This window comes from Anolis carolinensis, unplaced genomic scaffold (assembly GCF_035594765.1).
Source record: "Anolis carolinensis isolate JA03-04 unplaced genomic scaffold, rAnoCar3.1.pri scaffold_13, whole genome shotgun sequence".
In the NCBI taxonomy this organism is placed as follows: domain Eukaryota; kingdom Metazoa; phylum Chordata; class Lepidosauria; order Squamata; family Dactyloidae; genus Anolis; species Anolis carolinensis.
Genome location: NW_026943824.1, coordinates 3,319,772 through 3,334,998, shown reverse-complemented (window position 1 = coordinate 3,334,998; position 15,227 = coordinate 3,319,772). Strand labels below are relative to the sequence as shown.

General features: G+C 40.0%; 1 protein-coding gene across 1 annotated transcript; it reads left to right on the top strand.

Annotated features, from left to right (window-relative positions):
* The first annotated feature begins 4,412 nt into the window (after positions 1-4,412).
* On the top strand, positions 4,413-14,982 carry eif3b (eukaryotic translation initiation factor 3 subunit B). Its single transcript, XM_003226045.4, has 19 exons — positions 4,413-5,169; positions 6,941-7,133; positions 7,937-8,056; positions 8,159-8,216; positions 8,516-8,644; positions 9,004-9,161; positions 10,209-10,340; positions 10,443-10,509; positions 10,625-10,671; positions 10,855-11,065; positions 11,450-11,522; positions 11,912-12,034; positions 12,275-12,353; positions 12,774-12,912; positions 13,325-13,450; positions 13,620-13,697; positions 13,962-14,070; positions 14,198-14,314; positions 14,411-14,982. The coding sequence occupies exons 1-18, from the start codon at positions 4,428-4,430 to the stop codon at positions 14,299-14,301; spliced, it is 2,688 nt and encodes an 895-aa protein (XP_003226093.2). The 5' UTR covers positions 4,413-4,427; the 3' UTR covers positions 14,302-14,314; positions 14,411-14,982.
* The last annotated feature ends 245 nt before the right edge of the window (positions 14,983-15,227 follow it).

Sequence of the window (15,227 nt, the reverse complement as noted above, 5' to 3'; positions counted from 1 at the left end):
CCTAGGGGAATCCTTGGTTGGGAGGTGTTAGCTGGCCCTGATTGTTTCCTTCTGGAATCCCCCTGTTTTCAGAGTGTTCTTTATTTACTGTACTGATTTTATAATAATAATATAATAAAACTTTATTTATACACCGCTCTATCTCCTCAAGAGGACTCAGGGCAGTTTCTAACATGTATGCAAAAAAACAGCCAATTGTCAAAACAACATACAACAACTTGAAACACAGCAAACATAATAAATCAAGTGCTCTGCTATGGCAAAATTACAGCAACCATGACTCTGTAGCATTAAGCCATGGTAATTAAAGTGTCCGTGCCTTCTTTCTAAAGTGTAAATGCAACCAGGGATGTTTGGCAATAACAAGAAGGGTGTTTTCTCTCCTGTTTTGGTTCAGTATTGGTTCACTTCGTAGAAGCTCTGTGAGCCCAGAGGCCCAAGTCATTGTACGGATGTATATTATTCATTTATTTATTTACTACATTTATATCCCACTCTTCTCACCCTGAAGGGGACTCAGAGCGGCTTACAAATCAAATGAACATACCATATATTATTAGCATAGCACAATATAAGCATTAAATTACTATATTGTACTATATCATTATATGGTAATATTATTAGTAATATTACATCTAATATATAATATATAAATTAATATTATTATATTGTATTATTATTAGTATAATATTGTATTTCATTATAATATTATTATCAATATTATGTATATATAATATATTATATATTTATAAATTATTTTAAATTATATATATATATATATATATGTATATATAAATTAGCATAGCATGTTGCTATGGTACAGGAGACAAGATGGAACTATCTTCCTATATGTAACACTCATGCTGCAAAATTTGAAAAATGTTCTGTTCCTGGTTTGAAAATGTGATTTCCTGTTTAATTGTGTGGTCCTTACTTTGAAAGCACCCCTTCAGGCAGGTAGGAAGGAAGGAAGTGGTTTGCTGTGAGTTTTCTGGGCTGTCTGACCATGTTCCAGCAGCATTCTCTCCTGATGTTTTGCCCACATCTATGGCAGGCATCTTCACAGGTTGTGAGGTCTTGGAAACTAAGCATGTGGGTGTGTTGTCGAAGGCTTTCATGGCCGGGATTACAGGGTTGTTGCATGTTTTCCGGGCTGTATGGCCATGTTCTAGAAGTATTCTCTCCTGACGTTTCACCCACATCTATGGCAGGCATCCTCGGAGGTTGTGAGGTCACGAAGAGTCAGAGACGACTAAACGAATGAGCAGCAGAGGAGGCAAAAACAAACCGCTGCATCCTCTCCTACTTCGCATATTCTTCCTCGCTAATAATAACTTTTGCCCTCTTGACCACACTCTTAACGTTTCTTGGCCATATATATATCCTAGTTTTCATTTATTAAACGTCGTAGATTGTGTAGCGAAGCAAAGAAAAATCAATTGAGCCCATAAAACATTCATTAAAAGGTAATATAAAGAGGAAACCTCTGAATCAAGCTTGCAAGAAATATGAAAGGTTCATCTGAGAATCGCAAGCAGCAGAGAACAACTAAAAGGCGCATAATAGCTATAACAAATATCTTGCGACACAGTAAACATGGCCTTAAGGTAACAATAAGACAAAATATGCAAATAATTGCACTAGAATAGAGCCTCGGGTTTGCAGGTTTATGAAATAGGAATCCAGGAGGGGAGGAATTTAATATAAAGCTTGTGCAGAGAAATAGGAAGCATGTACATAAAATCCTTTCTGAGATGACAACTTGGAGGGACGAGTGGTCCAATTCTCTTCAAAGGCCAAGAGTGAATTATCGTAAATCGTAATGAGCTTTATGCTTGCAGCATAGCGCTTACAGAATTGTATTGATAGATACTGCAACAGACCGAAACGCTTCCTTAAGTCAGGTTTCATTCCTTGCGATTCGAAATCTAATTTCCCTGCCAATATCAAACATGAACGGAAAGGTGTGTAATCTTAACCGAATCCAATGGGAACATATTTGGCATTTGTGTTCTCTGATGCTCTATCTATATTCATATTTACTTCGCTATTCGAGATATCTCAATAGCAGCACTTTAGTTTGCTTCTCGTCGGAACATTTCCCAGTGACCTTAACAGATAAAATTGTCAACATGATTTTATTTTTTGATCCAGCACAAATCCAATATAATCATATATGCTGCTACAAGTGCAATGCCAAGTACAATTTTAGATTAATATATGAAGATACTATTCGGAAAGGTGCAAACAAATATTTTTGTGCAGAGTGAAAATTAATGGAGTAGAGGGAATTGAAGTACAGTAGAGTCTCACTTATCCAACACTCGCTTAGCCAACGTTCTGGATTATCCAAGGCATTTTTGTAGTCAATGTTTTCAATACATTGTGATATTTTGGTGCTAAATTCGTAAATACAGTACAGTAGAGTCTCACTTATCCAAGCCTCTGGATTATCCAAGCCATTTTTGTAGTAAATGTTTTCAATATATCGTGATATTTTGGTGCTAGATTCGTAAATACAGTAATTACAATATAATTACAACATAACATTACTGCGTATTGAACTACTTTTTCTGTCAATTTTGTTGTATAACATGATGTTTTGGTGCTTAATTTGTAAAATCATAACCTAATTTGATGTCTAACAGGCTTTCCCTTAATCTCTCCTTATTATCCAAGATAGTCACTTATCCAAGCTTCTGCCGGCCCGTTTAGCTTGGATAAGCGAGACTCTACTGTAATTACTACATAGCATTACTGCATATTGAACTACTTTTTCTGTCAAATGTGTTGTATAACATGATGTTTTGGTGCTTAATTTGTAAAATCATAACCTAATTTGATGTTTAATAGGCTTCTCCTTGATCCCTCCTTATTATCCAACATATTCACTTATCCAACGTTCTGCCGGCCCGTTTATGTTGGATAAGTGAGACTTTACTGTAAATTAGAAGGAATGTAATTTAGTGCAGTAAAATTGTTACAATGTATAGTGAGTCTCACACTCAAAGCTGGATCTATACTGTAGAATTAATGCAGTTTGATACCAGTTTCGTTGTCATGGCTCAATGCAATGGAATCATAAGATTGGGTTGCTGAGTTTACCAGACTATATGGTCATGCTCCAGAAGCATTATCTCCTGACGTTTCACCCACATCTATGGCAGGCATCCTCAGAGGTTGTGAGGTCTGTTGGAAACAAGGCAAGTGGGGTTGATATATCTGGAATAATTTCCAGAGTGGGAGAAAGAAAGAACTGCTGTCTGTTGGAGGCAAGTGTGAATATTGCAAGTGACTACCTTGATTAACATTGAATAGTCTTGCAGCTTCAAAGCTTGGCTGCTTCCTGCCTGGGGGAATCCTTTGTTGGGATGTGATTAGCTGGCCCTGATTCTTTCTTGTCTGGAATTTTCTTGATATTAGATTTTTTTTTTAAATACTGGAAGCCAGGTTTTGTTCATTTTCATGGTTTTCTCCTTTCTGGGGAATTCCAGACAGGAAACAATCAGGGCCAGCTAATACCTCCCAACAAAGGATTCCCCTAAGCAGAAAGCAACCAGGCTTTGGAGCTGCAAAACCATTCAGTGCTAATCAAGGTCAATCGAATCCTACATTACCTGTAGAGGAAAACAGACAAGAGTGATCAAATGTCATCATTCTGTCATTAACTGCTTCTCTACATCTGGACACACAGCTGATGTGGCTTTTTCTTGCTGGATCAAACCATTAACAGTGGCATACATGGCTGGATTTTCTCGTCTCAGAAAAACGTATAACTTAACTGCTATCGTACCGTGTTTAATTTTATTCAGAAGATCCGACTGCCAAGGCCAGCCTTGGGCGCTTTAATGGTGTGTCAAAGAGGCGGTCTTAGAAACACACCCCCTCCATCAGAGTTGGTACAGCCCACGTTACCGGTGCGTCATCCTAAGGGACCATTCCATTGTGCTCATTGGAGGGGAGCCATTGGTTTCTCCCTTTGCCAGTATTACTTTACATGATATCCTTAAAGCTAAATACACCTAAAATAAACTGTTTTATCGTTGAAAATAATGTCTGTTTGTCTGTCTATACAATAGGTAAACTATACAATGGAATGATCCAACAGCGCCCCCCCAAACCTATACAGTGTAATCGTCCACCAGCGCCCCCTCCTAAGGCGCTGCTTTCAAAGTTACCCATTGGACGCCATATTGGATTTAACCATTATGCTGGAGGGGGGGACATCTGCTTGACATTGATAACGTCGCCTTGTTTATGAGGAAGAAAAACCCGGCTAGTTACAGACATGGATCCTATTAATAATAATAATTTATTTTAAAAAATGGGAGACGGAAAAATAATATAGATTCTTCGCCATTCTTGTCCCTACCTCGGAGATTTCCCCTTTGGTTTGGTCCAAAAAGGAAAAAAAAGGTCTCGCGCACATGGCCCGGCAAGGAGGAGACACCCCTGTGGGTGTACGCATGCGCACGCATGCGCGGTTCCCTTTTCCCCCCTTCTGGAGCGGCGGGCGGCTGGGAGTGACTCCCGTTCGGTGCGTGAGGCGAGCGGGGAAGGCCGCGACGCCGGTTTTTCCCATGCAGGAGACCGAGGAGAGCCTGGCGCCTGCCGTTCCCGACGGGGCGGAAGCAGAGAAGCCCGGCGAGGAAGCGGAGGAGGGCTCCGAAGGGGCTGGGAAGCCGGACGGGCCTAGGCCTACTGCCTCGGAGGAGCCTGAGGGGAGGAAGGCCGAGGCTGAGGCCTTGCCGGAGGAAGAGGAGGACGGCGAGAAGGGAGAACGGGCTCCAGAGCAGGAGAAGCCGGCCTCGCCCCCGCCTCCCACCGCTGAGGAGAAGCCCAAGCCCCCCAGCCCTGAAGTGAAGGAAGAGGAGGAGGAGGGGGGGAAAGAGGAGGCCGAGGAAGGCCTGGTGGAAGCTTCTGAGGAGAAATATCCAGGAGAGGAAGCCAAAGAGGAGCAGAAGGAGGAGGAAGAAGAGCCAAAGGAGGAGCAGTCCATCACCACAGTCGAGGAGAAGCAGCCTCCCGGGCCGGAGGAGGAGGAGAAGGCGGGCGAGGAGCCTCCTCCCTCAGAGAAGGAACCAGAGGAGGAAGAAGACGAGGAGGAGGAGGAGGAGGACATCTCTTTCAGTGACCCCGAGGACTTTGTGGATGACATCGACGAGGAAGGTGGCTATTATTATTATGATTATGCTATTAATGTTATTACTTTTCCTCCTGGGTTGTAGTTGTTTGTGCCTTCCTTTCTTCACAAATGACTCTTTAAAAAGCAATACAATTACAGTTGAGTGTCACTTAGGAGCCCCGGTGACGAGGTCCCAGGTTCAAATCCCGGGAGCGGAATGAGCGCCCGCTGTTAGCCCCAGCTCCTGCCAACCTAGCAGTTCGAAAACGTGCCAATGTGAGTAGATCAATAGGTACTGCTCTGGCGGGAAGGTAACGGCACTCCATGCAGTCATGCCAGCCACATGATCTTGGAGGTGTCTACGGACAATGCCAGCTCTTCGGCTTAGAAATGGAGATGAGCACCAACCCCCAGAGGACTTTGTGGATGACATCGAAGAGGAAGGTGGCTATTATTATTATGCTATTAATATTATTACTTTTCCTCCTGTGATTGTACAGTAGAGTCTCACTTGTCCAACATAAACCAGCTGGCAGAACATTGGATAAGCGAATATATTGGATAATAAGGAGAGATTAAGAAAAAGCCTATTAAACACCAAAATAGGTTATGATTTTACAAATTAATCACCAAAACATCATGTTATACAACAAATTTGACAGGAAAAGTAGTTCATTACACATTAATGCTATGTAGTACTGTAGTTACTGTATTTACAAATTTAGCACCAAAATATCATGATATATTGAAAACATTGACTACAAAAATGCGTTGGACAATCCAGAATGTTGGATAAGTGAGACTCTACTGTAGTTGTTTGTGCTCTGCTTTCTTCACAAACGACTCCCCACTTTAAAAAGCAATACAGTTAAAAAGCATACACCAGAGAATGGGAGGAGAGGCCTGTCAGAAGTTCCTCTCCAGCCCTCCCTCCAAGTGTCCTAGAGCAGAGTTCTTTGCTGGACAGTTGTGAGTTATTCTAAGCACAATGGAAAACAAAAGACCTCCAGTTATCCTGACAGGAACGCATAAAAAACAAACATGTCTTGTTTTATTTCAGAATTTTATGGGCTGAGTTCATCCGAACGGCAAACTGCTGTCTGAGCAGTTATAATAGTGGCTAGAATCAGTATAAATACTTAAACTAGAGGAAGCTTCCATCTTTCTGCGATTGTTTTACAATGTATAGCATTGTGTTGCCATACTGCATTAGTCTTACAGAAAATAGTCTTGTTTAGAAGTATCAAGCAAGCAGCTTAGCTCTGTGTATAATTCTTTATTTGCATTTACAGATTGTGATTTAATTTGAACTTTGTGAAGATCTTGAAGTACACAAATATAGTTTTGCAAGGATTCTAGTTGTGTAGTAACATTGGTTCTGTCAGTCCATTTTGTGGAAGGGACAGATACATTTAGTGAAAGGCAACAGTACCTTGGTTTCGTCTTGATTTACTTCTGGATATGATTAAATGACTCCTGGAAAGCCAGGAAAACTTGTTCAGTTGCTCTGATTAAAGACTTTGAACATAATTTCCTTGCTAATTATAATGATGCTACGATGCTCCTCAAAGCATTTGACAAGAAAAGGGGTGGGGAGCGTATACCTCTCTACACACGGTTAGATTACAACTTCCATTACGTTTATAGATGGATATACTGTTGGAAGCTGATGGATGGCATATTCCCCACCCTGACACAAAGGGTCTCTGGCAGCATAGGAGGACTTCATAGGATTTTAAATATAGTTGTGGGCTTGGCTATTCCTTTCCTTCATAGACTCTGTATGTCAATTTTCCCTTATCTTACCTTCCACAGAATTACTTGGTGATATTCTACAAGAACGCCCACAGGAGGCAGATGGAATTGATTCAGTGATTGTAGTGGACAATGTTCCTCAGGTTGGACCAGACCGTCTTGAGAAACTGAAGAATGTTATCCATAAGATTTTTTCAAAGTTTGGTAACATTACGAATGAATTCTACCCTGAAGCTGATGGACAGACCAAAGGGTGAGGACATAAGTATGGTCCTGCTGTTTCTAAGTGGGTAGATGTGTAATGTGCTCCTTAGAGACTCAAAGGTGAGGTGCACATAATGCTACAATTCCAAACAGTCAAGGAGACCTCAATTGGAGATCTTTGCTGGGATCGGGGATTGTCAGACACATGTTTTATACACATCTCTGTAGCTTCAAAGTTGGAATGAAGGATGATATCTTGTCATACCATGGTATAGTTCTTGAAAATAGTCTGGAGGTTGTTGCTACATGGCTAGTGTGCTTGCAGTCATCTTCCTTCTCATATGTTATATCTTCAAATTCCTGTCAAAATTTCCATTGCTCATTCTGCTGGCCTTAAACAGACCTCCCATTTTTATTCCACCCTGTTCAGTTCATTTTTGAATCTTAGTTTCTCGCCCAGTTGAAATGTGTGTGGTGTGAGTGGTATCTCAAGTTTATTTCTTAGTGGTGTTTTTGGACACCATGCAGATTGAACCAATGTTCCTGCCCTTGAAAGAATGCTTGCTGTATGTGAAGGGAAGGGTCTTGCCAAGAGCTGGTTGCCATCCCAGCTGTTGTTCAACATCATATGACATTTGCTTATTTTTACGAACAAAGCTGGAAGCTGTTTTTGACAGAGAGCAAGAAAAGGATTGGTATTAAATTATATCCAGTTGAAGTATTGATGTCATTGCTAATTTTGCTTGAATCCAGAGTATTTTACCCCTTTATTTGATACACCTCTAAGTGCACTGTGATCCCAAATAAAGTTGCTACTGCTAACATTAAGTCAATTTACTTGCATTTTTGCAGGTATATTTTCTTGGAATACATGTCTCCAACTCATGCCATAGATGCTGTTAAAAATGCAGATGGCTACAAGCTGGACAAGCAGCATACTTTCAGAGTGAACCTTTTCACTGACTTTGACAAGTAGGTGCAGTTTTGGATACATTCTTCCTTAGAAAGACAAGGTTGAGTTTTATAAATGCACACACACATATATGTGTATAATGGGTTTAATCACTCTTTCAGATATATGACAATCAGTGATGAGTGGGAAATTCCAGAAAAGCAGCCATTTAAAGATCTGGTAAGAGTCTGAAAATACGTTGGTTTGTAAAGTTTAATCTTAAACCCCTATGCTTATTATCAGCAGAACAAATGAAAAATTTGTAGTTGTATAAAGGAAAATGCATTCCTTGATTTCCTCCTTAGAACTATCTGAAGGCCTAATATTTTCTGCTTAACGTTGTTCTTATGGAGTAGCTTAAAATGATGAGAATTTGTTTGTTTTCCTATAGCCAGATAGCCATGTAATATGAAGGAAAGAGAAAGTGTGATAATATAACACATTGTTATTTGGCAGTTTTACATTTTCTTTTTGTGCAGGGGAATTTGCGCTACTGGTTGGAGGATCCAGATTGTAGAGATCAGTACAGTGTGATCTTTGAATCTGGAGATAGGACAACTATATACTGGAATGATGTCAAAGATCCTGTCACAATTGAGGAGCGAACTGTAAGTGTCTCTTGCAGGGAGATTGGTGCAGGATATAAATAAATTATTCTTATTCTTATTATATTTTACCTTCCTATTTATTGGCATGCAGTATGTATATATGTGGAGAGAAAGAGGGTTATAGTTATTATAGCTTGCGGTGTGCCCATTTGATGAAGTCAACTTATTAAGGGCCAGAGTATGAATTGAAACTCATAACTTTTAACTCCTGCCCAGTGATGAGCTCAGTATTACTTCCCTCTCACTTTAAACCTCTTTTTAGGGTTCTGGGATCTATGCAGCATTCTTCAAGTAATATTTTGTACATCTATTTTTAAGCAAGATAAAAAAACATATGCTGCATATTTTGTTCCCCACAGCGATGGACAGAAACGTATGTACGCTGGTCTCCAAAGGGCACCTATCTGGCTACATTCCATCAGAGAGGCATTGCACTGTGGGGTGGAGAGAAATTCAAACAGATTCAGAAATTTGGCCATCAGGGAGTTCAGCTCATTGACTTCTCTCCTTGTGAAAGGTACTCTCAAGGATCCTGTTGCATCTGAAAGAGCCAGAAAAAATGTTGCTGTTGCCACCTGCTTTTGGGACACTCTCCAGTTTGTTATATGTGTGAAGCATTAATCTTAAGTTGGCAGATTTGTCAATGGTAAAAAGTGAGGGCAGTGGGACCTGGGAGTAGAAAGTGATAATTACCATCATTGTGATCATTCACAATTGTTGGATAATATCACAGATACAATCATGTTGGTGAGTTAAGTGACAAATGTAATCTGACTTTAAAATCTTTGTTCAAGTTGTATTTGATTGTTTTGAGTTGAATGTTCAGTAATTCAGGAACTGACCGTTATAAAGATACTGACAAAGTGTCCAGTAAGGTTCTGTAGAATATGAAATGCTTGGGTATCAAAACAGAGCATGTTATTCATATAGAAATCTTGATATAGAGATAGGCAATGTGCCAGCCAACCTATTGGTGAAGGATGATGGTAGTTGTAGTTCTACCACATTTGAAAGAGAGGTGATAGGACGAGATGGATCATGTTTTTCAAGGCTATGCCATTCAGTCATCCCAGTGTTCTCCATGTCCTGTTTATTTGTATTGCATACTTTGCAGGACACAGTGTGAAGCTGATAGTTTGGACTGCTGCCCAAGCAGTTGTAAATAGCTCTGTTGAAAACTGGCCAGTGTGGTCTTAATTTAATTTTCTGACTTGGCCAATTGAGCCGGGCCTGAATGGGATGCCTGTCTTTTCCTGAGTCATGCTGACATCAAGAATAGTCTCTTGGCTGTTAGACACAACCTCCTGCAGACATTAGTATCATACATCCCCAAAAAAAAAAATCACAGACCAAGACTGGAAAAACAGAAAATATGCCTTTTGATAAAAAAAAAACAAAAACAAGGCACAATCACTGACAATACAAAAGATATGTATTTTTATTCAACTTTATAAACCAGGAACAGTTTTCAGACTTGGTTTTAAAGGATACAAACTATATTTGAAAAGGCGATTTTAATGTATATGTTGCTATAATACATCTTTTTTTCCCTCTCTGTGTGAAGGTATCTAGTAACCTTCAGTCCTCTGATGGACACTCAAGATGACCCTCAAGCGATCATTATCTGGGATACCTTAACTGGACAGAAGAAGCGAGGATTCCACTGTGAAAGCTCAGCACATTGGCCCATTTTTAAGTATGTTATACAGATGACACCGCCCATGCAACAAAAGATACATAGATATATATAGTTGTCAAAGAAAACTAAATCAGATTTCTTGAAATTCTTTCTTTTTAGGTGGAGTCATGATGGAAAATTCTTTGCTCGAATGACATCTGATACACTTAGCATCTATGAAACACCTGTAAGTTAATTAGTCTCCCTCTCTCTCCTTCCTTCCTTCCCTCGCTGCTATGAAGGTTTTATATGAGTAGAGTATGAGTTTGCAAAAATGACTTTCTTGATGTCTTCTCTTGCAGTCTATGGGTCTGTTGGACAAGAAGAGTTTGAAAATCCAAGGGATCAAGTAAGTATGCTTCACTTCCCTTTTGATTACCATTGATGTGCTCAATTTCCATTTTTCTAGAATATAAATGAGTGTCACTCCTTGACTGATAGTCTGAGAAAATAGACTTTATGCTCTTGTTTAAATAAATGTTTTAAGATGCAGCAATGTTGTAGTTTTTAATTTCTGCTTTTTGTCCATCAGAGACTTCTCCTGGTCTCCCGGTGGCAACATAATTGCCTTTTGGGTTCCTGAAGACAAAGATATCCCCGCAAGGGTGACCCTGATGCAACTGCCTTCCCGACAAGAGATGAGAGTCCGAAACCTGTTCAATGTGGTGGACTGCAAGCTGCATTGGCAAAAGAATGGGGATTATCTCTGTGTGAAGGTTGACAGGACCCCTAAGGGGACACAGGTACAAAGCTCTCTTGTTTGTCCATTAAACTGGTTGATACTCTTGAGAAATTTTGTTTTTTATTATTGACTATAATTGACTATTATTTTATTATTGATACAGGCTAATTTGGGTTCTAATGCTCTAGCTTAGCATTTGCAGGTAGGTACCGTCACTAGGATGTCTTTTGGATGCAAGTCTGTTTTTTAATCAGAAAATTTGTGTAGAGTGTAAAGTGTAGAGCAAAAACGTACTGTAGATCGCATGCTTATTTCTGTTTGAAATGAGATGATGTATGCAGATGAGTGCTCAAATGTAAATGGTCACAAGCCAGCTACTTTCACTCTATTAAGCAAGCTTCCTCTGAATTCTTAGAATGATTATGTGCATGTGTTTTCTTTCCAGGGTGTAGTGACCAACTTTGAAATCTTCCGCATGAGGGAGAAGCAAGTCCCAGTTGATGTGGTGGAAATGAAAGGTAAAGGATGCATTTAAGATAGATGTTGTGTGATAATATGGGGCTTTCCTTACTCTCATTTTTTTATTTCTGCATCCTTTTTTAAGATGAGAGGGGCATCATTGGCTTCAGGAGCCATAATTCCTTCTTACAGTTAATAGTTAAGTCTGTGTCCTGCTCACATTGGCTTATACAGGGTTCCCAGGTAGGCACGCAACTAATGCCTGACCAAGTCCAGACCTGCTTGTTTTCATTTGAGTCCCTGTGCCATTTGTTTTTAGATAATCTGAAGACAGTTTGGATGATCTTTATGCCATGAATTGGAAAGGTGTTCATAGAATCTCTGTTCTTCCTATTTCCACTTTGCTGAGCTAATATTACCAGCCTTATAAGATTGTCTTTTCTTGCAGAAAGCATCATAGCCTTTGCTTGGGAACCAAATGGAAGCAAGTTTGCTGTGCTGCATGGAGAATCGCCACGGATATCCTGTTCCTTTTACCATGTGAAGAACAATGGGAAGATAGAACTCATTAGTAAGTGTCGTTCCTGCTGTTGCCATCAATAGGAGTTTGAAAAGCTTTTGTGCAAAGTGTGCCAACATCCAGAATGACTTCTGGAACCCACTTTTTAGGATGTTATTTTCATGACTTAAAAGTGTGTCTTAGGATTAAAGGAATACTGTGGTTTGTGTGGATTTATTATTAGATACCTCATTAACTAAATGTGAAAGAAGTTAAATAATAACTTTGTGGTCTTTTTTCCCCCCTTCTCAGAAATCTTTGACAAGCAGCAAGCCAACACGATATTCTGGAGTCCTCAAGGACAGTTTGTGGTGCTGGCTGGTCTCAGGAGGTGAATATCATGACAAACTTAAGAAGGTGTCTCAGTGGCAAATGCAACATAGTTATTTTCTTAGGATGTTATTGTTTTGCTATTATAGTCCCTTACAGGCTACTGTATCTGTAGATGCAGAAGTTGTTTTCATAAAACGGAAGTTTAGGTTTCTCTTCCTTGAAAACATCAAAGCCATATCTGTTTCAAGCAAAGGGCATTTTGAATTTCTTTGAGATTTTTGTTCATGTGGATTCACATAAAATAGTTCCCCGGTGCCTCATAGCTATTTAATATTTCTGGGTTGTAAAGTGAACTGTGGCTTGGAACTGTTCTATAGAAACTGAGATAATTCATTTTTTTAATATGTAAGAAATAGAAGTCTCTTTTCCAAAAAGTGTGTGTGTGTACAATATATACATTTTTTTTCTTTCCATGCAGCATGAATGGTGCCTTAGCATTTGTAGATACGTCTGACTGCACCATGATGAACATTGCTGAGCATTACACTGCCTCCGATGTCGAATGGGATCCCACAGGCCGTTATGTCATAACCTCTGTGTCTTGGTGGAGTCACAAGGTATTCTGAAAACTGTCCTTGTATTTTATCCAACTTATATTTTAAGAGATTGAGTGCGTTGTTACTCATTTAGATAGCCATTTGTATTTAAGCCCTTGTTGGGCCTATTCGTGATAACACTGCTCACTGTTTTTATTTCCCTTTTTCATTCCTGGGAGTTTTTCAGGCTGTTTCCTCATTTCATTGTGATGCTTTGATTTCTGCTTGTGAATGACAGTCTGCTGGAATGCATTTTTCCACACAATTCAGATCATTATTCTAAACGTTTACCATATGAAAGTGAAAGCACGTGTTTGTTGAGTTTAGATGTTGTTTCACATTGTATTACTGCAATTGGGCTGGTTTCCTGCATGCTGACTACCACAGAATCCTGCAGCTTGTATGTTACAACTTGATCGTAATGTATTTCCAGGTGGACAATGCCTATTGGCTGTGGACTTTCCAAGGACGTCTCCTCCAGAAGAACAACAAAGACCGATTCTGCCAGTTACTGTGGAGACCCAGGCCGCCTACTTTGCTCACCCAAGATCAGATAAAGGTGTTGTGCCCCTTCTAGTGAGAGGCTTTGTGTAATTTCCTACAATTAGACCCCATAACTGTGTAACCACATCCACATAGATTATTGAGTGCTTGAAAACCGCATATAATCAGCTGTCTACATTAAGAAGAAAACCTTCTTGACATGCTCTATTTTTTTCTTCTTGTAGCAAATCAAGAAAGACCTGAAGCGCTACTCCAAAATATTTGAACAGAAAGATCGTCTCAGCCAATCTAAAGCCTCAAAGGTAAACTGTAAATCATTCTTCCTCAGGAAAAATAGAGCAGAATTTATATTTTGTGAAAAGTGCCCCAAACTGTCTTTGGCCAAATCCTGAAGTGATGCAATTTATAAAAGTAAACATTCTTTTTATAAAAGAAAACTGCTTGGTATTGCTAGTCTGTTGAAGTAGTTCACAAGGAAGAAACCGCTTTTTCCAAATCATAACAGTTGGAGAAGTTTCTAAGTACAATTTGATGGCAGGTTTTAACAGCAACCTTGTTTTCTGTAGGAATTGGTAGATAGGAGACGAACGATGATGGAAGAGTTCAAGAAATACCGCAAGATGGCGCAAGAGCTGTACATGGAACAGAGGAATGAGCGGCTCGAACTCAGAGGAGGTAACTTGGGAAACATTGCCTTGCAAACATAATGAGATAATGGGAATTGTAACCGAATAGCACGCGTCATTCTGAGGTTGGGAAAAGATTAAAGGTGAATCCAGGTCTAATTTTCCTTTTGTTCCAGGAGTGGACACCGATGAGCTGGACAGCAATGTAGACGACTGGGAGGAGGAGACCGTTGAATTTTTTATCAATGAAGAAATAATTACAGTTGTAGAGCCAGAGTAATCCGAAAACTGTGGTAAGCTCTCTTTGTAAAAGATAGTAAAAAGTGGTGGTGGGAAGCTTGTTGAAATACCCAAGTCCCAACGTTAATTTTCTCCTCTTTCTCTTGCAGCACCACCACATCTAATATCGAGAAGGGAAAGTGTTCATTTTCAAAAGGTCTACACAGCTTGGAATTTTTAGAACTCCATCTTATCTCTCTGGACGGTGAATGCATAGGGTTTATTCATTCTGACACATTGTAGTGCCTTCTGGTTCTCACTGCCTCCCGTGGGGTCCTTAAAAGGCACTGCTTTTAAATTTTTATTCTATCCCCAGGGGAGGGTGTAGCTTAATTTTTAATATTCTACCACCAGTATTTGCTGCTTGGCACATCTGAGCAGGGCTCCCTAACTGGGCAGCTTGGAACTGTTGCCCTTTCAAGCACAGCCTTGGCCCATTTTCCAGCATCTTGCCACAAACACACCATGCTTCAGTTTGCAATGGACTGCATCCCAAACGCACGGACCGGCGTGGGTTTTGTCAGGGCAATGACCAGCAAAAGAACCGTTCTCTGCGCGGCGTGCTTTAGTGTGCTGAAGCAGCACTACAGTGGGCTTTACCCTCCTCCCTTCAGATTGTGACAGGATCTCTCCACTGGTTGAAGATTGGAAATAAAGCAGACCTGTATGCTTAACAAAGGAAGCGGTCTTGGGTGTCATTTGAAACATTGAAATGCCTTGGTTTGATGTTGCCTGTCAGATTTTGCATCCGTTTGAATCTGTACTCTATGTGCCTCAAACATAAGTCACTAGGGACCCACAAATTATCTGTAGCCTCATGTGGTATTTTCCTTTACAAGACCCGTATCTATTTATCAATTAAGTTATTTCTACCCCACCTTTCCACCAAGGTTGGTTTACAATAACATGACATAACCCAATTAATTT